Genomic DNA, 25,830 nt, shown 5'->3' with positions numbered 1-25,830 from the left:
GAATATTGAGTACTAAAAAGAATTTCACTGTACTTAACCCATATACACAGCAATTTTTAGCTGCTATCATTACTATTATGGTTGTTGTGCATATTCGCATCTTTCCAGGGGAAGATATATACAGCAACCATTCTCCTGTTGTTTGTTTTTTAAAAATTCTGAATAATGCTTTGAAATTAGAGAAATAAAAATTGTACTGCAAAGAGTGGCAATAAAGTTTAGTCACATAGGTAGAACTCTGCATCCAAATTCACAAACCATCAGCTAATCACATTTATGGTGGTTCTAAGGGGTTAAACACTCACTTTTCTTAGGAGTATCAATTTTACAAAACAAGAAATGGGATGATGATTACCAGAAAAATCTTGTACGGTTATAATGTTACTATTATTTAAATGAAAAAAAGTTATATAAATGCCAGGTAATACTTCAGCAACTTATGATTATATTTTAATGTGGTTTCTACAAAGTTTTGTATTTCTCCTAAATAAGGTTGCTATTCGTCATGCGAATGTTATAGACCTTAGGATTGGTGGATCTGCTGAAATTGCTGATGTAGAAATCGATCCTGTGAGTATGTTACTTATTTGTGTGATGAAACTCTGAGTGTGGTGATTTTTATTTGTTATGTGTTTCTAGTTAGCTAATTTATGTTTAAAAATATTTTCCAATGTATAATTTTTAAAAATTGCTATATATAAAGTTAAAAATTAATAACAATTAATATATGTCATATAAATGTAAGTGATGAAACAGAATATTGAATGAAGGTTTAAGAATTTACCACTGCATGTAAGGATCAGAACACTACCAGTACCTTTAAAATCATCTTCATTATGATCCTGTCCCTTATAAGAGATAACCACTTGCCTATAATGGTAACACATAAATATGAATATGAATGCTTTCATTGTTGATTAGTTTGTTTGTTTTTGAGCTTTATAACAAAGATGTACTATTTGTAGCCTTTGATGAGTTACTTTTACTTAAATATTGTGTTTCCAATATTCACCTAAATTGTGTGTAATGGTATGTTAATCATTGTCATACTGCATAATAGTTATGTGTATAGACGTACTGTAATTTACATGATCATTCAGTTGTTCATCCCAATAGGTGTTTCTGTTTTTTTTTTTCAAACACAAAAACTGTAGCTGTGAACATTTATATGCTTATCTTCTGAGGTACACATACAAGAGGTTCTCTAGGAATGGAGTTATTGAGACACAGAGTTATGAGTGTGTTTGACTTCACAAGACTATTCCTAAAATTTCCTCTCTAATTTCCATTGCTCCAAATTCTATTATTCTACAAGTTATATTGTCAGATTTAAATTTTGCCAATCTGTTGAGTATAAAATGATACCTCACTGTGGTATTGATTTGCATTTTCTGAACTAGAGTCACATTTATGTTTGAATTATTGTATGTACCCTGAAAAAATTTTGTTCTAGAATTGATAGAGTGTGCACACACACACACAAACACGTACACCACTTTTTTGTTGTTGTTCTGGCCAGCCCTTTAGTGTTTAGATCTGGACTTACCTATTCAAAGAAACTTTCCTTGATTCTTCAAAGTAGGACCTCCCCATTGTGACATTTTTAAGGTATTACAGACATCTTATGCCCTGGGAAGATCACCATCAGAGCAGTTGTCATATTATTTTGGGGTTATTTGTACTTTTGTTTTTTTCTCCCACTAGTACTGTTAACACCTACTACCTTATTGGTGTGGAGCTAAATTGAGCAGAAACTGATGATAAAGAGGTCAGCTGGTTGCCTCAGGTGGGGGGCTCACTGCTAGTCTGCATTTAAATGGCATCACCAAAATTCCAGTGTATAGCTTTAACTTTTACTTTTATAACCTTTCTTTATTCAATGGTGAAGGCATAAGTCCAGGTAGACTAACACGTACTAAGTTAGCTTGTCCAAGGCTGTGGTGATTCCTGGAGATGAAACTCTGTAGTATCCAGAGTGTTTTTTTTACATTACTATGGCATCCTTCCTTGAAAAATATTAGATAATATTGAGTCTTTAATCACTTTCTTTTCTCTTCCTAAAGTCATTTTGGGCATGCTTTGCATGTTATGGTACAATTGAATAATTTATAGGACTTTAATATATTTTATCAATATTCCCTTATTTTATAGATTTTAGACATAGCTGACTTTAAAAAATAATATTCACACATCACTAGATATTTTTAGCCATACATTTATTAACTATACAGTAATGGCTAAGGTGTTGACTATGTGTCTTAATAACAACTAGGACATTTTACTCAAATGAGCACATATACAATGCTCATTTGTATATATGCTTATTTGAATGGGATAAGAAGAGTGATTATTTTTACATATACAAAACATCAAACTTTCGTTTTCCATTTTGGATTTTAGAAATTTTACATATACAACTGCGTTGACATTTTAAATGAAACAAATGGTAGCCAGTCTACCTTCATATGGAATTCTCCTCAATATTAGGATGCTGTTGTCTCAATCTCCTTTAAATGCTGTATGTAATTATTTCACTAAGAAACTCCATGGTATTTTAGTAACTCTACTACAAGGAGGAATTCTAAAGAGTTTTGTGATATAAGCACGTGCCTTGTGTATGAGCTACAGCTCAGATACACTTAATAAGCATTCCTTGTTTATGTAAGGTAGATGTTGGTTAGGTGCTAGGGATACAAAAATGAATCACGCTAAGGTGCAGTAGAAGAGACAGATAAGTAAATAAATACATAAATAAATTATGTGATATCATAATGTAAGTAAATATAAGAAATAGAATTGGTCCTGAGCACAGCATGATTAATTGTGGTTTATCCAACTAGGGTTTGAAGGATGTGTAATATTTTATTAGGCAATTGCAAGTTATAGAAAGGCTTTCCTGACAGAAGGGGCACCAAAAGGGTGAAGACACAGAAGGGTGAAGCATCAGGTATTGGTTGGAAATGCCAAGTCATACAGCTTGCTGAAATATTAAGTGATAGGGTGAGAGTGGGGCTAGTTGAAGCTGGAACATGAGGAAGCAGAAGGCCATGGTGAGTTTTATGAGCCCTGCTAATGAGCGTGGACATGGTCCTATAGATCGTGAGAAACCATCAAATTTTAAAACAAGAAGTGATATGATCAAATTCTTACTTAGTTTAAATATGGCTTCATTATGAAGGGGAAAGTTTGAGAAAAGTGAAAATCTAGAAACTAAATGAAAAGTGATGATTTACTAATTTCATACAGTTACAATATGGACAAGAGGTGAAGAAAGGGGAAGAATTAATAGGATTTATTAACTTATTACATGTAGGAGGCATCTAGGAGGTAGGGGAGAGGAAGGAAAATGTGACTAATTTTTGTAGGGTTCTGCTCTGCAGTTAATAATTTCTTTGATAAACATAACATTGCAAGTTTTAGTTTATGTTTTCATAAACTATTATTCTATTTTTGAATAATTTTTATTTTTAAATTTTAGAATGTATTTAATTTCAGTGGCGCCTATATTGGTGGTACCCAGATTGTTCCATTTGTAATAAAAAACAAAGGTATGACACGTGCCAGAGTGGAGTTTAATCTAAAAGACTTTCCAGATTTTTCAATGGATCTTAAAGACAAATCAGGTATATATTTTGTATATAATGGTATTATTGTAAAAGGAAAATAGTTTTAAATTGCCCTGTGGTATAATTTCTAAGACTAATTCAATCAAGGGAAGTTATTCTTAAATGTTTTTTAATGACCACTGCATGTTTTTCTTACACTCTGTAACTCATCATGGTTTTATTTGTGGAAATACATCATTGTTAATATCAAAACACTTGGGTAATACATGAAATGTAACCGTTCTTATTAGTGGGTTAAATATGGTAAGTTAAGTATGTTATATATAAGTATATGCCTTAAATGAATATAAAATTATGAATCATTTGTTTTAATTGCTCAATAATTTTAGATAAATGTCTTTGGGGAGCTATCTCTATGTATTTACTCATGTATTAGATATCTTTATGTTAAATTAGATTTAAACAAAATATGCATTTTTATAAGTGCATTTTATCTGTTTACTCCGTGGGTTGTCAAAATAAGACCTATGAACCAAATATGACCCAACACCTGTTTTTATAAATAAAGTTTTATTAGAACACACACAGACCCATTTGTTTGTATAATGCTTATGACTGCTTTTATGCTATACTGGTGGAGTTGAATAGCTATGATAGGAACCATATGTCTCACAAAGCTTAAAATATTTACTATCTGGATTCTTACAGAAAGCTTCCTAATCATTGGTTTAGTCATTTGTTATTCATTGAATATTTATTGAATCCCAGTTACAGGCAAGATAGTAGCGTTTGAGTTCATAAAAATAAGTAAGACATCTTACATATCCTCAAAAAGTGAACAGTAAGTCTATCAGTGAGGTAATGGATATGCATTTGTATTATTTATGGACTCTTTGAGGCAACAGAGGAGATCTGACTCTTTCCTGACAACTTTCACTGGAAAGGGAGTCTCCGAGCTGTTACCGGGACCTCAGATTTAGTTAATTACTTGACCTTGTGCTTTATTCCTATTTATATTCATCTGAGTATGACTATAATATGCTTCTTGAACTTTGGAGTTATTTTTTAATGAGTTTACTGTCACTGTTTTGCCAACTGTATATTTGTTCCATGTATAGATATCAGTTTTGCTAATTAGAATCTTGGTATTTAGAACAATTCTTTACCGAATATCTTCACATAGCCCTGTACAAATATTTTAGAAATTGATTTTTGATTGTTATGAATATATGTACTTTTTCACCTCTTATAGAAGAATTTAAAGACCCTGCAGTGCCTTATATATATTCTTTGGAATTAGAGGAAAACACATCTCTGGAATGTGGTATAACATTTTCTCCCAAACAAGTAAGTTCAGTTTTCAATTCCTCATATTACTGCAATTATGGATATTCCTAACCAATAACCTATTAAAGATCACCCAAGATCTATCTGTAGAGGGTTTTTCTTTCTGACTTGTAAGCATGCCTGGGTATACCTTAATTCAGTAAAACGATTGCTGGAGGGTTTGGCTCATGCTGCAGAGTGCCTCAAGAGGAGCAGAGGGCATGTACAGGGGACCTATGATTGTGTGGTCTTTGTTATACTATCTAGAAAATTCAAGATATTATACATTTTGAAGGAGAGGAAAGTTATATTCCAGGCAGTTGGTGTTTTGTACTTATATTTGAGTGGTGTATGCTCTGTGAACGACTACCTGAAATTATCAAAGACATATTGTGAAGATTTAAGAGGAGTTGCTATGATATTGGCTCCTTTTATTTTGTACCCCTAGATGTTTAGTGATTTAAAAACAAGAGCAAACAAACAGACAAAAAACCTATTCTGAAATGTGCCCAGAAGGAAGGGAGACGACTGGTCAGGTTTCAGGAGCCAACTCTGGTAGGCTTTTGCTTCATAGATTCTCTAACAGAAGTGCCCAAGGAGAGAGCTTCTCTCTACGCATGATATGACAGTGCATATTGCCCTGTAATCCCAGCACTTTGGGAGGCCGAGGCTGGCAGATCACCTGAGGTCAGGAGTTTGAGACCAGCCTGGCCAACATGGTAAAACCCCATCTCTACTAAAAGTACAAAAATTAGCCAGGTGTGATGGTGGGCGCCTGTAATCCCAGCTACTCAGGAGGCTGAGGCAGGAGAATTGCTTGAACCCAGGAGGCAGAGGTTGCAATGAGCCGAGTATCACACCATTGCACTCCAGCCTGGGTGACAAGACGAGATTTCGTCTCAAAAACAAACAAACAAACAAACAAACAAAAAACTGCATATTGGTGTACCCTTTTCTATATGGCAATCAGAGTATAAGATTCTTATGTCAAAACTTCTTTTTAATACTCCAACATAGCTAGATTGATTCTACTCAATAGGTATAGATTAAAATTAAGAGAAAGTAACTAATAGCACGATAAAATTGTATTGAATGCTACTAAATACTATCTTTAATAGTCTAATTTTTGGTAATGTTATTTTTACTGAGATTAAATTTGATTTCAGGAACAATGTAAGCTATTATTTGGCTTTCAGTTGCAAAAAATAAAGTTTGAGGATGAGTTTGGGTATTAGAAAATGATAAAGATTAATTTTGCTATTTTGAAGTTCAGTACTTCAGTTGAGATAAGATAGATAAGATAATGTTGAATAGAAAAACATCTTTGTCTTGTTCCTGAAAGCATGTATCTTTCAGGAACAAGACAAAGACCTTTAAATATAAGGTTTATATAAGGTTTAAACACCTTTAAATATAAGGTTAGCAACAGTTATCTTTTAAAAAAAATTTCCTTTATTAGGTTGAGTAAGTTTCGTTTTATAGTTTATTGAGTATTTTGATTTCGAAAGACCTGGATTTTGTTAATTTTATTATCCACTTTGATGGTCATGTTTTCATCCTTTATTCTATTAATATAGTGTATTATATTGATTGATTTTTTAATGTTAAACCAACCTTGCATTGTAGAATAAATCTCACTAGATCATAAGATATAATTATTTTTATATATTGCTGAATTCAATTCTCTAGTATTTCGATGAAGGCTTTTGCATCTATACTTGTGAGGAACATTGGTCTATAGTTAGTGAGCCTTACTGTTTTTTTTCTTCTGATACCTTTTTTTTTTGAATATCAGGCTAATATTGGCTTCTTAGAATGAATTATAGAGTGGTGTCTCCACTTCTATTTTGGCAGAATTTATGAAGGACTGAATTAATTATTTAAATTGGTGTTATATTTCATCATTGAAGTCATCTAGTCTTCAGCATTTTTTTAAAAAAATAGTAATTTTAAACTACGTATTGAAGGAACATACCTCAAAATAATAAGAGCCATCTATGACAAACCCACAGCCAACATCACACTGAATGGGCAAAAGCTGGAAGTGTGCCCCTTGACAACCAGCAAAGTCAAGGTTGCTCTCTCTCACTACTCCTATTCAACTTAGTATTGTAAGTCCTGGCCAGAGCAACAGGCAAGAGAAAAAAATAAAGGGCATCTAAATAGGAAGTCAAATTTTCCCTGTTTTCAGATGACATGATTCTATATATAGAAAATCCCATACTCTCAGTCCAAAAGCTCCTTAAGGTGATAAACAACTTTAGCAAAGCTGCAGGATACAAAATCAGTGGACAAATCACTAGCATTCCTTTTTTTTTTTCTTTGGATATGGAGTCTCACACTGTTGCCCAGGCTGGAGTGCAGTGGCGCGATCTCGACTCACTGCAAGCTCTGCCTCCAGGGTTCACACCATTCTCCTGCCTCAGCCTCCCTAGTAGCTAGGACTACAGGCTGCTGCCACCATGCCTGGCTAATTTTTTGTATTTTTAGTAGAGATGGGGGGGGGTTTCACTGTGTTAGCCAGGATGGTCTCGATCTCCTGACCTCGTGATCTGCCCGCCTCAGCCTCCCAAAGTGCTGAGATTGCAAGCTTTTTTTTTTTTTTTTTTTTTTTTTTTGTTAGATGGAGTCTCACTCTGTTGCCCAGGTTGGAGTGCAGTGGTGCGATCTCAGCTCACTGCAACCTCCATCTCCCCGATTCAAGTGATTCTCCTGCCTCAGCCTCCCGAGTAGCTGGGAGTACAGGTGTGTGCCACCACACCTGTCTAATTTTTGTATATATTTTTTTAGTAGAAATGGGGTTTTGCCATGTTAGCCAGACTGGTCTCGAACTCCTGACCTCAGGTAATCCACCCACCATGGCCTCCCAATATGCTGGGATTACAGGTGTGAACCACTACAACAGGCCAAAAGCCACTTCACTTTTTATACACCAACAAGCAAGCCAAGAGCCAAATCAGGAATGCAATTTCATTCACAATTGCTACAGAAAGAATAAAATACCTAAGAATATAGCTAACCAGGGAGGTATATTTCTTCCCAAAAGAAGGGAAATGTGTATTCATGTCCATACAAAGACTTTTATGTGAATGCTCATAGCAGCATTATTCACAATAGCTTAAAAGTAGAAACAACCCAAATGTCCATCACCTGATAAATGGAAGAACACAATGTGGTACATCCATACACTAGAATATTATTTGACAGTATAAAGGAACAAATTGTTGATATGTCCTGCTTGATGAATAAACCACGAAAATGTTATTTTAAGTGAATGCAACTAAATATAAGAGAGTACATTTTGTATGATTCCATTTATGTGAAATTTCCAGAAGAGACAGTCTATAGAGTAGATCAGTGGTTACCTGGAGTTAGGCAAATTGGCATGAAGAAGCTCTTGGGGGTGATGGAAACATTCTAAAACTTAATTATGGTGATGATTACACAATTCTATAAATGTACTAAAAACCATTGAATTGTACCCTTTTGGCGAAATATATCTCAATACAGCTGTTAGAAGTGTAAAAAAATTATTAATGTTATCTGTTTGCTGTTATAGGTCTGTATTTATAAAATGTTCTGTTTCTTCTTGAGAAATTTCATCTAAGTTACCTAATATATTGACATACATGTGTTAATGGTGTTATTCTTTTTTATTTCTGTAAGGTAGGTAATAATTTAGTTCCTTCTTTCATTCCCAATTTTATAAAATTGAGCCATCTCTCTTTTTATCTTGGTCAGCATATCTAAAGGTTTGTCTGTTTTGATGATATTTTCAAGATCCAACTTTTGGTATTTCTGATTTGCTGTATTATTTTTGATTCTTTATTTCATTCATTTACACTTTATCCTTTATTTTTTATTTTTTTCTGTTTGATTTGATCTTCTATTCTTATTTTTAAGTGTGGAATGTTAGGGCACTGATTTGAGATATTTCACTTGTTAAATATAGGTTTTACAGCTACATACTTTCCTCTAAATAACTGTTTTACATTTACCCCAAAAGTTTTGATGTGTTTTATTTTCATTTTTACTCTTCAACACGTTTTACAATTTCTCACATAATTTATTTTTCACCTATTAGTTATTTGGTGTGTCTTGTTTAATTTCCACATATTTGTGCATTTACCTAGTTTGTTTCTCTTATTGATTTCTAATATAATTCCCTTGTAGTTAGAGAACACACTTTAATTCATTTAAATCACTTTAAATTTATTGCAGCTTGTTTCATGACACTCTATGTAGGTTATTTAACTATGTTGCAGTAAGTCTAAAACAACTAATGATTACATCTGGATGTGTATGTGTATGTTTGTGTGTGTGCACATGTGTGCAGTGGTGAAATGAAGGGAATGCTCATTATTTTAAAAATAAACTTGGTAAGATTAGTTTTTCCAACATGTATTCTTATTATTCTGATTTTTAAAAACCCTTTAAGTAAAAAGAAACTAAGTAAGTCTTTTCTCACAAGTTAATATTCTGATAAATTAAGGTATGTCATTCACCTATATAATGTTTATATCTCACATGTACATAGAAGTATGCAGACACACACACACACACGCACACTCTTTCAACAAGAAGAAAACCTAAGTGTTGTGCAGTAATTTATAGGTTTTTTAAAATTTTGTTAAGGCCAAGTTTACACATTTTCTAATAAGTCTATATTGTGATTTTATATTTTCATATAATTGAAATGTATATAAAACATTTTTCTTAAGGATCATTGAAAATTAGAAAAATCTATAATGCAATTTAAGTATCTTACATGACTTTTTTGGAGAATGTATTATGTAAAATATATTTAGACAATAGTTCACTAACACTGTCAGCAATTTAAAAAGTTCTAAGTATTTCTTAATGTTTAGGATTCTAGAAATTGATTATAAAATTAAAATGAATTATAGATATTTAAACTTCTGTGGAGTGTCACACTTTGCTTAGATTCTGAATCATTCTACGTTAACTGGGTATTTTAAAAGAAGATTTACTCACTGTATTGGAGTGTAATTCACTTGAACAAGAGAAGAACATATAAACTCCTGCAGAGACACCACACCCTTTGAGAATTTGTTCTATAAATCTGTGCCAGTAAGGCAGATTGATTATCTGGTTTCCAGTCATTTCAAATGTCCTCCACTATATTTATTGCTAGGTGTAAGTTGTCTGTCTTTGTGCATGTGTCAAAATGTAAATAGCAAATTGATGCTCTCTTGGTTGACCTATGTAGCAGGAAAATGTGAAATCAACAATACATGATTGATTTATTGTTAGTTGTAAACCTTCCTTTCCTACACTGTACCAGGTTTGAGCACAACCTGAAGTGCTAGTGGTCAATTGCAGTTGTATTTGGCATCTTCAAATGGATTTGTTTATTTTCTGTAGGTCACTCAAGCTCCTTCTTTTCTTGTGGGCTACTAATGTGTCTGTCTATAGAATTGTACTTCCTATATGGTAGTCACTACCTGCATGTGGCTATTTGAATTAAAGCTTAAATTTATTAAAATTAAGCTCAACAGAAATGTTGTTTCTTTATCACAATACCTACATTTCACGTTCTGTAGATTCACACGTGGCTATTGTACAATGCAGAGCATTTTCTTCATGACAGAAAGTTTCACTGGACAGCACTACTATAGATCTTTCCCTATTATTACTTTTTTTTTTTTTTTTTTTTTTTTGAGACGGAGTCTCGCTGTCTCCCAGGCTGGAGTGCAGTGGCCGGATCTCAGCTCACTGCAAGCTCCGCCTCCCAGGTTTACGCCATTCTCCTGCCTCAGCCTCCCGAGTAGCTGGGACTACAGGCACCCGCCACCTCGCCCGGCTAATTTTTTGTATTTTTAGTAGAGACGGGGTTTCACCGTGTTCGCCAGGATGGTCTCGATCTCCTGACCTCGTGATCCGCCCGTCTCGGCCTCCCAAAGTGCTGGGATTACAGGCTTGAGCCACCGCGCCCGGCCTCCCTATTATTACTTTTATTTTTCCTACTGCTGTAACCCAAGTTCTGCCTGAAGCACAGGCTGGTTCATCTTCAGTGGCTTAGTTACTCTGCAGCTCTTTGCAACTCTCATCTTTGTTGCTCTGTATTTTCCTTGCAGTTTTTGAATGTGAGGGAGAATTGTTCATGCTTTTTATTTTTCCTGCTAGCCTTTATCTGCGATTTAAGGATATGCAGAACCTTAGGTAAACCTTTCATAACAGTTATTCTAGATTTACAGTCATTCTTACAGAAAGCTAAGAATAATTCCTTATGGATTAAAGGAAAGGACATTTGAATGACACCTACTCTTTTTCAATTCATAAACATCTCTGTCTACCAACACTGGACTGGGTACTGAAATCTGACTTCATTAGAATGTCCTTTTCAATTTGAGGTATTCCTGTCTTTGAATGACAACATCTGGGAAATCACTTAAAATAGCACACATCACAAAACGTTCAAAGTTTTCTTTCCTCATTGAATACCTCAGTGATTTTATAATGATAGGGCTCGTCTTTTCTTTCAATGTGTCACTTAGTTTCTGTGTAAAAGATAAATCTTGTATTCTTGCAGTTTTGTTGAAAGGAGAAGATTTTCATGGGCGAAGGAATCATGGAAACTTCTAATTTGGCATTCTGTGTAATTATAGACCTACTTTGGATAAAACATATTCTATACAAATTGTGTGTGAAGATGTCAGTTAAGAGAAGACAAGTCCAGTATGACTTTTCACCTATACATACTTGATAATCAGAGAAGGCAGGGATTAACCCTTAGCCTTTTGAATTCACCACACAGTTTCAGAAAAATTGTATGTTTCAGGAGAGAGAAACACTTCATACTTATGAGACAGTTAAGGGCTGAGATGAGTACATTGAATTATCTCGATAATTACCAACAGTCATTATCATTGACAGTCACCAACAATCATCAACAAAGACAGCATCAGACATTTTAAAATAAAGCCATCAGTGTGGTCCTGTGTTAAACCTATCCCATAACTTCAGCTTTCCACTCCTATCATCCCTAACTTTCAGACCCAGCACTAGACTCAAAGACAGACAGTGAAGACTCAAGCCCCAGTAACTGTCGACTCAATTCATCATGACTCAGATTTCTCTTTATTTCAGTCATTCTCCAAAATTGGAGCATCCTGTGAATAGCTTCTCTTCTCTGTCAGCTCTGATTCCCCTCACACTTAGCTTCCCTTCCCTTTTTCTCTGCCCTCTAGAATCCCCACACTTCTGTAAGTCCTCTGTATTTTTCTGGGCTTCCTTTTTCTTCATGATTTCTTCTTATTGGGAACATGGCTATCTCCACAGCTCCGTTTTTTAAAATAGCATTTCCTATGAATCTTGCTGTGGGTCTAGAAGTGATCCTTTCTGGAGGCCTTGTTCCCTGGGGTGATTTTTCTAGAGGGTCCTTATCTGTTAAAAATGCCTGCTTCTGGCTAGGTGTGGTGGCTTACTCCTGTAATCCTAGCACTTTGGGAGGTTGAGGTGAGCAGATTACCTGAGGTCAGGAGTTCGAGACTAGCCTGGCCAACATGGTGAAACCCTATCTCTACTCAAAATGCAAAAAATAGCCAGGCATGGTGACGCTCACCTGTAATCTTAGCTACTAGGGAGGCTGAGGCAGGATAATTGCTTGAACCCAGGAGGAGGAGACTGCAGTGAGCCGAGATCACACCACTGCACTCCAGCCTGAGCGACAGAGTGAGACTCTGTCTCAAAAAAATTAACAAATAAAATAAATAATTTTAAAAGGCCTACTTCTTTGAACTTTGAACTTTTATTGTGTGAGTTTACCAGTTCCCCTCTTGTGAAATCTCTGGTGAGTGGTCTCTTGTGAATAGTCATCTTCAGACATGCTCCTGGTCACTGCCAACCAGACTCATAGTATATCCAGCACCCTACTCATCTCATTTTCTGAGTGATTTCAGTATCAACATGGAGGTTTATCCAGAACCCTGACCTCGTACTTCCTTTTTCTTCACATTTCCATTGATGTGGAAGAAACTAAGTGACACAAAAAAAGTGAAAGAAAAGACGAGTCCTATCATTATAATTTTCCGTTTCTTCACATTTCCGTTCCCCTCAGCTTCTGTTAAAAACTAATCTCCATCCAGCAATCAGATGAAGATGACAGTTTGGGAAACATACTCTTCGGCAGTGTTTGACTTTAAAATATGAGTCCATATTATTAATACATAAAAAAGCCTTAAAAATAAAATAATAGCCTAAAATAATAGTACTATTATAATATGTATGATATTAATACTCAAATTAAGAAAAAAAGCAGATGAACCAGAAGTGGAAAAACAGAAATGAGACACAAAATATAACTAACTGCTGCTGATTACATACTAAGATTCCAGGGAAATAAGATCAACGTTTTTGTTGTTTTTTCTTTAGCTATGAAATATCAAAACACGTTGTATTTGAACCTGAAATACTACATCTTTATGCAATTTATTCCTTGATGTCTGCATGCTAGTGCCACTGCAGAAATAGATTATCATGGGAATGAGTTGCTTGCTGTTTTGACAAAAGAGTTGAAACCTCCAGGAAAATAACATATGAGCAGTATTTTATGCTTCTATAATTTGGTTATAAGAATAGACTGTACATAAGATTCTATGACAGAAAATAGAATTGGCAGTGGTATGGCCAGTTAAAGTTAAATAAAAATAGAAACCCAAGTGTTTTGCCTATTAGGGCAATATGAATGACTAGAGCTGAACATATGCACTTAATAATATTCAGCTCCTCATTTTATTTAAAACTGTTTAGATTGTCAGCACCGAGTTTATGTGTATAGCACAGCACTAGATAAATGTACCTCTGAACCCATCAATGCTTGTTGTCATGATCTTGGAGATTTTGGCATGTGAGAAGTACTATTATTCTTCCCTTTTCACATTTAAAATATTCACATTCTTGCCTGTTTTCTACCTCCCACCTCTAGAAGCTTACTAAGGTACCATGAAGTAACAGGGTTGACCATCTTAATATTTTTTAAACCTAAATAATGTAAGGTTTTGGTAAAAAAAAATCAACACAAAGTTTAAAGCATGTCATTAGAAAAAATGAATTTGTATTTTAAATTATTTGTAATGTAACTTGAAATGCAATAAGAATTTTCTCATACATATGTAAATATTTTAGCATTGATATTACTTCCATAGCGTTTTCAGCTTTAGTATAGAGCAATTTTATTTTTATCAATTTAAATTTCTAATAAATTATGTAATTTATAATTTTATTTTCAAAATTGAGATTTGAATCTAAAGAGATAATAATGGTATTCTCTTTGAGTTAACCCTTTTTTATATGGTTGATAGTAATGTCTATAATCTCATTTTTTATTTTAGCTATTCATGTCTCCTCTCATTTGTTTACTGTCAGACTAGTTTAAAGTTTTGTAATTTTTTTTTTTTTTTTTGAGACATAGTCTCGCTCTGTCGCCTAGGCTGGAGTGCAGTGGCACGATCTTGGCTCACTGCAAGCTCTGCCTCCTGGGTTCACGCCATTCTCCTGCCTCAGCCTCCCGAGTAGCTGGGACTACAGGTGCACGCCACCACACCTGGCTAAATTTTTTTGTATTTTTAATAGAGACGGGGTTTTACCGTGTTAACCAGGATGGTCTCGATCTCCTGACCTCGTGATCCGCCCGTCTTGGTCTCCCAAAGTGTTTTGTCATTTTAAAAATATTTTTAAACAACCAACTTTTTGTTTTATTGATTGTTATGATTTCTCTGTTGATATTCTCATTTTGTGTATACATTATTTTCATGATATTCTTTTGTTCTTTTCTATGGTTTCCTTTAGTTCTATGAACATATTTAAGATAGTGGCTCTAAAGTCTTTTTCTAATAAGTCCTATGGCTGGACTTTCTTCATAATCTTTGTTTTGTTTTGCTTTTGGTTATTGAAAACTGGACATTTGAATATTATAATATGGTAACTCTGTACATCAGATTATCCTCCTTTCCCTGGGTTTATGCTTATTGTAGGCTGTAGTCATCCATTTGTTTATTGACTTTTCAAAACTATTATTGCAAAGAATACATTCTTTGCTATGCATGGTCACTGAAGTATCTGTTCCTTTAGCTCGTGTTGAGTAGTGTTTTGAGATATATTTCCTTGAATGCCTGGAACTAAAATAATCAGACACATAAACAAAAACACCTATCATAGTCTTTTTGGATAGAGTGTCCTGAGGCACTTCTTTAGCAGTTAGCGAGGTTGTTTACAACAATTTCTTAGTTTTTATTTACCACTTGAACTTAACCTAGAGTCAGACAAAGATGAAAGTTTAGCAACTTCTCAGGTATTTTCTGAGCACATGTCCTACTCTGAGTATCCTTGATGCTTTCTAAATTCTCCGGGGCAGTTTTAAATGCCTTAATTTCTCTAAAAGCTCCCCTACTTTTATTTCCAGCCTTTAGGTAGTGTTTGCATGTCTCAACCATAATATTCTGTCAGGTGGCTTTGGGTTTTTTGTTTATCTTACAATATTTTTGAGCAATTTCACTGCTTTTCTGCCTTGAGTTCAAAGATAGGCAAAACATGGCAAGCACTTTGCATCAGTCCTTCGTGTACCCCCAAGAAGGTTAGAAGAGACAAACACAATAATTTCTGAATGAAGTCCGTTCTGTTTCATCAAAAACCAAGTACCTTTGTTTAAGTTCCTTGTAGATTGTGGGTATTAGACCTTTGTCAGATGGGAAGATTGCAGAAATTTTCTCTCATATTGTAGGTTGCCTGTTCACTGTGATGCTAGTTTCTTTTGCTGTGCAGAAGCTCTCTAATTTAATTAGATCCCATTTGTCAATTTTGGCTTTTGTTACAATTGCTTTTGGTGTTTTAGTCATGAAGTCTTTGCCCATGCCTATGTCCCGAATGATATTGCGTAGGTTTTCTTCTAGGGTTTTTATGGTTTGGGGTTTTACATTTAAGTCTTTAATCCATCAAAGGATATGAACAGACACTTCTCTAAAGAAGACATTTATGTGACCAGCAAACATAAAATAAGCTCATAATCACTTGTCAGTAGAGAAATGCAAATCAAAATTACAATGACATACCATCTCACACCAGTCAGAATGGCAATTATTAAAAAGTCAGGAAACAATAGATGCCGGTGAGGCTGTGGAGAAATAGGAATGCTTTTAGACTGTCGGTGGGAGTGTAAATTAGTTCAACCATTGTGGAAGACAGTGTGATAATTCCTCAAGGATCCAGAACCAGAAATACCATTTGCCCCATCTATTCCATTACTGGGCATATACCCAAAGGATTATAAATCTTTCTACTCTAAAGACACATGCACACGTATGTTTATTGCAGCACTATTTACAATAGCAAAGTCTTGGAACCACCCCAAATGCCCATGAATGATGCACTGAATAAAGGAAACGTGGCACATATACACCATGGAATACTATGCAGCCATAAAAAAGAATGAGATCATGCCCTTTGCAGGGACATGGATGAAACTGAAAGCCATCATCCTCAGCAAACTAACACAGGAACAGAAAACAAACACCACATGTTCTCATTCATAAGTGGGAGTTGAACAATGAGAACACATGGACACAGGGAGGGGAACAACACACAGTGGGGCCTGTTGGTGGATGGAGGGCAAAGGGAGGTAGAACATTAGGACAAATACCTAATGCATGTGGGGTTAAAACCTAGGTGACAGGTTGTTAGGTGCAGCAAACCACCATGGCACATGTATACCTATGTAACAAACCTGCACATTCTGCACATGTATCCTGGAACTTAAAGTAAAATAAAAAATTAAATTAAGTTAAAAAAATAAAGAAAACAGGTCCCAGGGTCTTGCACTGGGGAATGAGGGCTGCTAGCCTCAAGACAACTGCTGAGTCAGAGAGAGTGGAACGAGGACAAGTAAAAGTGCCACAAGACTTTCCTACTGTTTTTAAATTGTCTTTTTTTTTTGGTTTTGATTCAGTATTCACTTGATTGCTGTAAACTTTGGACTTTTTTCCAGTTTTGACAACATGGTTCCTGCCAGTTTTTGCGTGTTTTTGGTGTTTCTGTGGGGCCATGGACATTTGGAGCTGCCTGTTTACCATTTAGCTGAAGCCAACCTTTTTAGTTTTGATAAAACCCCCAAACAAGATCGACTCTTTCTTTTCTCTTTGATGCAGACTTTTTGTGTTTTCATCTAGACTGGACCACATATTCTTTTCTTTTTTCAAAATAAGAGGCTAGCACTATATAATTGCAAATATATTTTGTAGCTCTGAGTGTTAATTTTTTTATGATTCACCTGCCTAGGTGCCGATATTGTCGGTCCGTTTTGGATTTTGAATCCAGATGTATAAAAATCAGAGCCAAGGAATTCGCTTTAACTTTTTAAAAAATGTGTATACACTAAAAGTCTCTTTCTGATATATGAACATTAACAAATATATACAATTGAGCAAAAAATACCAAAATCAATATAGAGAACAGTTGCATCACCTTCTGTACATTCTTCTTGTGTGTATTACTATAGGCTATGAAGGGTACTAGGTGAATGAGGGGGAGGTGTCAGTGGTTAATGGGTACAAAAACATAGTTAAAAATAATGAATTAAGACCTAGTATTCAACCTCTCCTCCACCTCCAGTCCATGGCAAACACTAATCTGAATTTGACCCCATAATTTTGCATTTTATAGAATGCCACATAAGTGAAATCATAAGGTATTCATAAGATAATTGTGAGGTTTTCAGTCTGACTTCTCTCACTTAGCATAATAAATTTGAAATTCATCCACATTATTGTATGCAACAGTAGTTCATTCTTTTATTGTTGAAAAGTAAGTTTGTTATTCATTCATCATTTGGAGAGCATTTGTATTATTTTCAATTTTTGGCAATAATGAATAAGTTGTATGAATAAGTTTCACTTCTCTTGGGTAAACACCTAAATCTGGGAGTCCTAAGCTTTATGTGAAATATATACTTAACTTTCTAATAATGAAGAAACTTGTTTTTCAAAGTAACCACAAAATTTTGCATTCTCATCAGCAGTGTGTAAGTGTTTTACGTGTTCACATGTTATTTTTGTTTAAGCAATTGTGATAGGTGTGAAGTGATATCTCATATGGTTTCAATTTGCTTTTCCTTAATATGAAACATCTTTCCATGTGCTAATGTGTAATTTGTATAGCTTCTTTTTTGAAATGTCTTTTCAAATATTTCACCAACCTGTTTCATTAATTCATTTTTTTAAATTGAACTTTGAGTGTTCTTTATGTACTTTGAATACAAGATAGATTTTTTTGTGAGAAATGGGTTTTTGACTTATACTTTTATTTTCTTAATAATGTCTTTTAAAATAACAAACTAAACAATTGATACTGTACAATTTAATTGCTTTTTAATAGATGGTTTAATAGATGGTTGCTTTTGTATTTAAGAATCTTTGCTTACCCAAGGATTACAAGGATTTTTTTTCCTATAATTTCTTCCTAAATATTTACCGCTTTGGATTTTATATTTAAAATCTGGTTCCTTTTGAATGAATAAGAATTATTTTAAAAATTTATTTTTATCTTTTAGAATTATTTTTGGACTCATTAAAAATGAACCATCTTGTTTTTAAAAAATGTAGTTCAATGTCACAAGATAATTTTATTTTTTAAAACTGCTTTTTAAAAACTGCAGTTTGGCTAAATAATATCCCATATTTCTCAAGCAAAAATTAACAAGTATAATGTGTTTTTTTTTTTCTATCAGGTGGCAATAGTTAAATTTATCATTCAAGTTCAGATTAATTTCTTTGAGTCTTCAAAGCTCTACACTAAATATTTGTCCAGTTCTCCTTCGAATCCAAAAACAGTACCACTGATCCGACCATGTTATGTTCAAGCTACTGGTATGTAACAAAAAATAATCAATTGGTGTGGGTAGGCCAAAGATTTGCACTTAAGTGTCTAAAAGATAAAAAATAGAATATGCTATTTATTTTTCATAAATGGAAGTATTAGAAAATAAAATTTTAAGAGGATTCCTTTGTGTGTCACTTAAATTGTGTCTATGAGATTTGAATGTTGATAAATAGCACAGATATAATCTCTGGCAAACAACTTGCTAAAAAAAGAGAGTAGAATTAAAATCAGGCCAATTTAGTATGTTATTGTGTGGTCAAGGTTAAATAATTAAGACAAAATATAAATTATTAAAATATTACAAAATGCATTTAATATAAAATAAAATAATAATAATTTTGTTTAAGAACATCTCTCTCTTCCAAAGGGATGGGTTACTAAAAGACTAAGTACATGAAAAGAGGAAGTATTTTACAAATTTGAAAGGTTTGCTGAATTTTTATCTACTCATTTTCTTCAAATATTTAAAGATAAAAACTGATATACTCTGCAAATTACATTTTTGCAAGTTGGCTTTGCTTTCAATTATATATATGCATTTTTCATGAAAAGAAAAGAAGTCTATATTTTGCTTTTATAGTTCTGATATTAAGTTAAATTGTCATTAATTATAAAATAGTAGGGAGTATCATATCAGTTAATAATTGCATTTGGTAACTAGTAAGAGAGGTCTCACGAAAATAGCGTGCACATGATAAAAATATTTCACTCTCATTTAAAACCCAGAATTAGGAATTCCACAGCTGATATGGAGGCTCAATGAGGTTAAAGTTTTTCCCTTTGTTTTAAGAATTTCTTTTGGAAAGTAGTCATCATCTAATATTGCTTCCTGAATTAGGTAGATAAGCTTTCAAAACACTTGTTTGAAAGTTAAAAATTAAGATAGCATTGTTAAAGAAAATTGGAAAATGTAGAGACAAAAATATTATCTGAAATTCAAATATTTAAAGTGTTCTTAATATTTTGATATCTTTTTTGTTCTATACATTGCTTTTGTTAATTTATTTTTTAAATATGCTTGTGATGTTACTCCTTATGCTAAGTGGAAACCAGCTCTATTTCATTTTATTTTTTAATTTTTAATTTTTGGAGGCACATAGTAGATGTATATCTTTATGGGGTACATGAAATGTTTTGATACTGGCATGCAATGGGTAATAATCACATCATGGAGTATGGGGTATCCATCCCATCAAGCATTAATTTTTTTGTGTTACAAACAATTCAATGATACTCTTTTGGTTATTTTTAAGTGTATAATTAAATTATTATTGACTGTAGTCACCCTGTGGTGCTAGCTAATACTAAGTCTTATTCATTCTTTCTAATTATCCTTTTGTGCCCATTATCCCCTCATCCTCCCCCTCATCCACCTACTACCCTTCACAGCCTATAGTAACCATCCTTCTACTCTCTGTCTCCATGAGTTTAATCGTTTTCATTTGTAGATCCCACAAATAAGTGAGAACATGTGATGTTTGTCTTTCTGTGCTTGGCTTATTTCATTTAGCATAATGACCTCCAGTTCCATTCATATTGTTGCTAATGACAGGCTCTCGTTCTTTTTATGGATAAGCAGTACTCCATTATGTATCTGTACCGCATTTTCTTTATCCAGTAATCTGTTGATAGAACCTTAGGTTGCTTTCTAATGTGGCTATCAATGAACAGTGCTGCAACAAGCATGTGAGTGCAGATATCTCTTTGATACACTGATTTCCTTTCTTTTGCGTATATGCCCAACAGTGGGTTTGCTGGATCATATGCTAGTCTTTTTTTTGTTTTGTTTTTTGAGCAAACTTCAAACTTTTCTCCATAGTGGTTCTACTAATTTGCATTCCCATCAACCAACAGTGCGCAAGGGTTTGTTCCTTCCCTCTTCTCTGTATCCTCACCAGCATTGGTTTTTGCCTATCTTTTGGACAAAAGCCATTCTAACTGAGGGGAGATGATATCCCATGTAGTTTTGATTTGCATTTCTCTGATGATCAATGATGTTGGGCACATTTTTATGGGTCTGTTTGCCATTTGTATGTTTTCTTCTGAAAAAATGTCTATTCTTTTGCTCAATTTTAAATTGGATTATTATATTTTTTCTCATAAAGTTGTTTGAGGTCCTTACATATTCTGGTTATTAACCCATTTGAAGCTTGAAGTTTCCTCCAAAAAATACAAATAAAGCTAGCATATGAGCCAGCAATCCCACTGCTGGGCATATACCCAAAAGAAAGGAAATCAGTATATCAAAGAGATATCTGCACTTCCACGTTTGTTGCAGCACTATTCATGATAGCCAAATTAGGAAGCAACCTAAGGTTCCATCAACAAATTACTGGATAAAGGAAATGTGGTACAGATACACCTTTGTCAGATGGGTATTATGCAAATATTTTATCCCATTCGAGTATTGTCTCTTCACTTTGTGGATTGTTTACTTTGCTGTGCAGAAGCTTTTTTAATTTGATGTGATATCACTTGTCCAGTTTTGCTTTGGTTGCCTGTGCTTATGAGTATTATTCAAGAAATTTTTGCCTGGACCAATGTCCTGGAGAGTTTCCCCAATGTTTCCTTGTAGAAGTTTCATAGTTTGAGGTCTTGAATTTAAGTCTTTAATTACTTTTTATTTTATTTTTTATATGGTGAGAGAGAGTGGTGTAGTTTCATTGTTCTGCATACGGATATCCAGTTTTCCTGTAGCATTTATTGAAACGAGTCTTTTCCCCATTGTGTTTTCTTGGCTTTTTTGTTGAAAATGAGTTCACAGTAGGTATGTGGATTTGTTTCTGGTTTGTCTATTTCATTGCATTTGTCTATGTGTCTGTTTTTCTGTCGGTACCATGTTGTTTTGATTGTTATAGCTGGGCAGTATAAAGTCAGGTAATGTTATTCCTCTAGTTTTGAACTTTTGCCTAAGATAGTGGATCTTTCGTGGTTCCATATAAATTTTAAGATTGTTTTTTCAATTTCTGTGAAGAATGTCATTGGTATTTTGATAGGGATTAGATTGAATCTGTAGATTGCTTTGGGTAATATGGATATTTTTTACAATAGTGACTCTTCCAAACCGAGAACATGTAATATCCCATTTTTTTGGCACCTTCTTCAATTTCTTAATGTTTCATAATTTTCATTGTAGAGATCTTTCACTTCTTTGATTAAGTTAATTTCTAGGTACTTAATTTTATTTATGGCCTTTGTAAATGGGATTACTTTTAAAATTGCCTTTTCATATTGTTTGCTATTAGCATATAGAAATCTACTGGTTTTTCTGTTGATTTTGTATCTTGTAACTCTACTGAATTTGTCATTTATAATATTTTTTGATGTAATCTTTAGGTTTTTCCAAATACAAGATAATGTTGCTCTGCAAACAAGGTTAATTTTACTTGTTCCTTTCCAGTTTGTATGCCTTTATTTCTTTCTCTTGTTTGATTGCTTTGGCTAGGATTTCCAGTACTATGTTGAATAACAGTGGAGAAAGTGAATATCCTTGTTATGTTTCATATCTTAGAGGAAGGCTTTCAGTTTGATACTATCTGTGTATCTGTCACGTATGACTTTTATTATGTTGAGGAATTTTCCTTCTATGCCCAGTTTTTTGAGGGCTTTTATCATGAAAGGATGTTGAATTTTATCAAGTGTTCTTTCAGCATTAATGGAAATGATCACATGGTTTTTGTCCTTCATTCTGTTGATATGATTTATCACATTGATTGATTTATATATATTGTTCTATTCTTGCATCCCAGGGATAAATTCCACTTGGTCATGATAAATGATCATTTTAATGTATTGCTGAATTTGATTTGCTAGTATTTTGCTGAGGATTTTTGCATCAATATTCATCAGCGATATTGATTCTATAAAATGATTCTATAAAAATTTGTGATAGGCAGAGTATAATTTGTTTGTTTAAATGAAATAAGGCACTCTAAATGGTGAAGTAATATGCCAAAACAATGCTTTGTTTTCAAAGTTATAGTCAACATATTATTTTCACTGGTTATTCCTAGTTGCCAATTTGTAAATGGAAAGACAATATTACATGTGCCACTTTTTATATGTCTGCTGTAACATTGTCTCTTTTAGGATTTCACATGACAGGTTTTGAGAGTAACACAAGGATGGACACTATTTCCAACTTTCTCCTATCCCACAGGTCCTGGCCCCCTGTCAAATCATCCATTAATTCCAGTGGCATAATAAAAACACGTGTAAGATACATACATTTCTAGGATCAGAAATTGTTTTTATTTTATTTACTTATTTTTTCAAAAGCTGGTGATACCCTTTAGTTTTCATTAAGAATTACAAATGTCTTAGAGGTAAGTTTCAAGAAGTATGGGTTTTTTTTTCTAGTAGATTATCATATCTTCTCCAATACAGTGAGTATTTTTACAGATACGCCTTTTCTTAATCTTCCATAGAATAGCCATTTACTCCCAGAGTTTTCTTGTTTTATCTAGGAAATGTTACATGCTATGCCAGCTATATATTTTCTCTGTATTCCAATAAATTTTCCTTCTGCATTTCTGTTCACTTCTGTGTTGTTCAAACTCTAGTGTGGAGATCATTTTAGCTCTGTTTACTTTTTTCTTAGCTCAGTATCACCTTTTTGTTATTTCAAGGATAATTTTCCTATTTTACTTATAATTCATTGCCATTAAAATATTCCATAAAAGGGAACTTCAGTAATTCAATAAACCAAGATATTTTAGAAATGTTTTTAAATGTTATTTTATTTTCTGGTTGGGAATATAAAAATATATAGAAACAAATCTTATTTTCTTAATGTTTAATGTTTTAAAGTATATTAAGAAGTACCTATGGGCTTATATCTGTTGACATTTTATCAGTATATTTATGTTCCTCTCACAGCATTGCAATCACCATTGAACTTATCTAGTACTAAGTTTGTATTTGAAATCCCTTTACATGAGATGAATCCTAATAACAAGGTCACAAAAACTCAGGTATGTATAAAGAAGTGATACAGTTTACAATTCTTTTCATGATTATGAATTTTAGTTTGTTAAGTTGATTATTCACAAGCATGAATCATATGAACAATTCCTTATGATTAATTTCTCCCCAATTGTTTATGCTATTTGGAGCAAGAATACTGGTGTTTTTAGAAAACTTACATATAAAATTTCTCAGGAGTAATTTTCAAAATATGCAAATAGATATACAGCTATTTATAAATACATATATGCATATAATTAATAAGAATATTAAAATAATTTTAATATGATTAAATTAGCCCATTCTCCTTTTACAAATAGAAGCTATAATTTAAATTAATATGAAATATATTCCATAGATAAAAGAAAATGTGCTAGAAGGCAATAATACATCTGAATAATAATAATAATAAAGTAGCTTCTATATTAAGGTTACTATTTTTTTCTTACGGGATATCTCTGCCTCTCTTCTAATTAGGAAGGAAAACAGAGAGACGTGCATAAAAAAGAAGTTCAGGACACATTATAGAAATTTGTATTTGCACTGTCCCTTTTTGTCTTATATATTGCTATACCTGTAACCAATTTTGAACCTTTATAGCATTGAAGAAAAATTATATGGAGAGAATATTTAGCATTGCTTTAATAAAACATAGCAGAATGCTATGTAAAATTATAGTTAGAGATCAATGAAGGATCTACTGAAATTAAAGTGTGACTGTTTAGAGTATCAAAAGTCAAGAAAACTACTTCAAATAGAACTTCAAGGATACAAAGACCTTATATGTCGGACTAGAAAGGCAACTTTAATTAACTGAATTTAATGGATTTCAGATAAAAACAATACCTTCATAAATGTAGATTATTTTCTGTCATTGAAATTTTATTCAATCGATGTAAGCAAAGAAGATCTAGACACCAATAGCATTCTCTCTTTTGAGGAGAAAGAGGGACATTGGCCCCATGGAGAAAAAAAATGTGACTCTAATCTTCTACTTAAGCTTCCCGTGAATGATATTTGCAGTCATAATATATAAGATATATGGTACAGAGAAGACTTAATGTGTTTATGGAAGATTAATTTGATAGAAGGTTTAAGGATTTTGAAATAAAGAAATAAAACTCATTTTACATACTGGGTAATTAAAGGGTACTGTCTAAAGTGGAGAGAATAAGAAAAACAAGAGGTATATATATTTTGCTTAAAATTACCAAGTGACTAATGGAAGAATTTTAAAAAATATGAATATCCAAAATTGGAAGTGGCGCGAGGAGTATAGGTAGTACCAATGAGCTGAATCTTCATCTTTCCTAGTCGGCAGTCAAAAGACAATATCTGAAGCTGATAAACCATAAAATACTTATGCTGCAGGCAGATAATGGCCCCAAAGATGCTTAAGTATTAATCTCCAAAATTTGTGAATACATGACCTTATATCACAAAAGATACTTTGCTGATGTAATTATGGTAAAGGACTCGGAGAAGGGAAGATTTTCCTGAATTATCTAGGTGGCCCCAATCTAATAACATGAGTGGTTAAAAGCAGAGAACCTTTTCTAACTGTGCTCAGAGGGAGATGTGATGACAGAAGGGTCAGAGTGATGCAGTGTTCAACATAGAGGAAGAAGGCCACCAACTGAGGAATGCAGCTGACGTCTAGAAACTAGAAAAGGCAGTGAAATGGGCTCTTTCCTAGAGCTTTCAGAAAGGAACACAGTTCCTGCTAACATGTTGATCTTAGCCAAATGATACTTGTGTTGGACTTCTAATCTACAGAAATGTGATATATAATAATATATTTGTGTTTTCTAAAGTCCCTATGTTTGTGGTAGTCTGTTATGGCATCTATAAAAACTAATATAAGCCATATTGGTGTCACATTTAGATAAAAACTCAAATCACAATTGGCTAAAATTGGTTGCTTCTGGGAAGCAGAACTTTTGATGAAGAGGAGTTTGGTGGGACAACTGCTTTTAAACAAGCATTTTGAACGTTTTGTGTAAGCTGCATACATATGTGATTTTGACAAAAATATAAAGAAAAAAACACTAAACATACTGAACAAATTGACCAATGTTTCTTT

General features: G+C 33.5%; 1 protein-coding gene across 1 annotated transcript in view; it reads left to right on the top strand.

The window, feature by feature from the left end:
- CFAP47 (cilia and flagella associated protein 47) overlaps window positions 1-25,830 on the top strand; it is a 434,895-nt gene that overhangs the window by 76,314 nt on the left and 332,751 nt on the right. The window contains exons 19-23 of the mRNA XM_073013816.1: window positions 493-570; window positions 3,479-3,623; window positions 4,819-4,913; window positions 18,631-18,769; window positions 23,661-23,755. Of these exons, the coding sequence (XP_072869917.1) occupies window positions 493-570; window positions 3,479-3,623; window positions 4,819-4,913; window positions 18,631-18,769; window positions 23,661-23,755 (552 nt within the window). The remainder of the gene's footprint in view (window positions 1-492; window positions 571-3,478; window positions 3,624-4,818; window positions 4,914-18,630; window positions 18,770-23,660; window positions 23,756-25,830) is intronic.

The sequence above is a fragment of the Chlorocebus sabaeus genome, chromosome X, assembly GCF_047675955.1.
Source record: "Chlorocebus sabaeus isolate Y175 chromosome X, mChlSab1.0.hap1, whole genome shotgun sequence".
In the NCBI taxonomy this organism is placed as follows: Eukaryota; Metazoa; Chordata; class Mammalia; order Primates; family Cercopithecidae; genus Chlorocebus; species Chlorocebus sabaeus.
The sequence above is the reverse complement of the archived record's forward strand: the minus strand, read 5'-3'. Positions and strand labels throughout refer to the sequence as shown.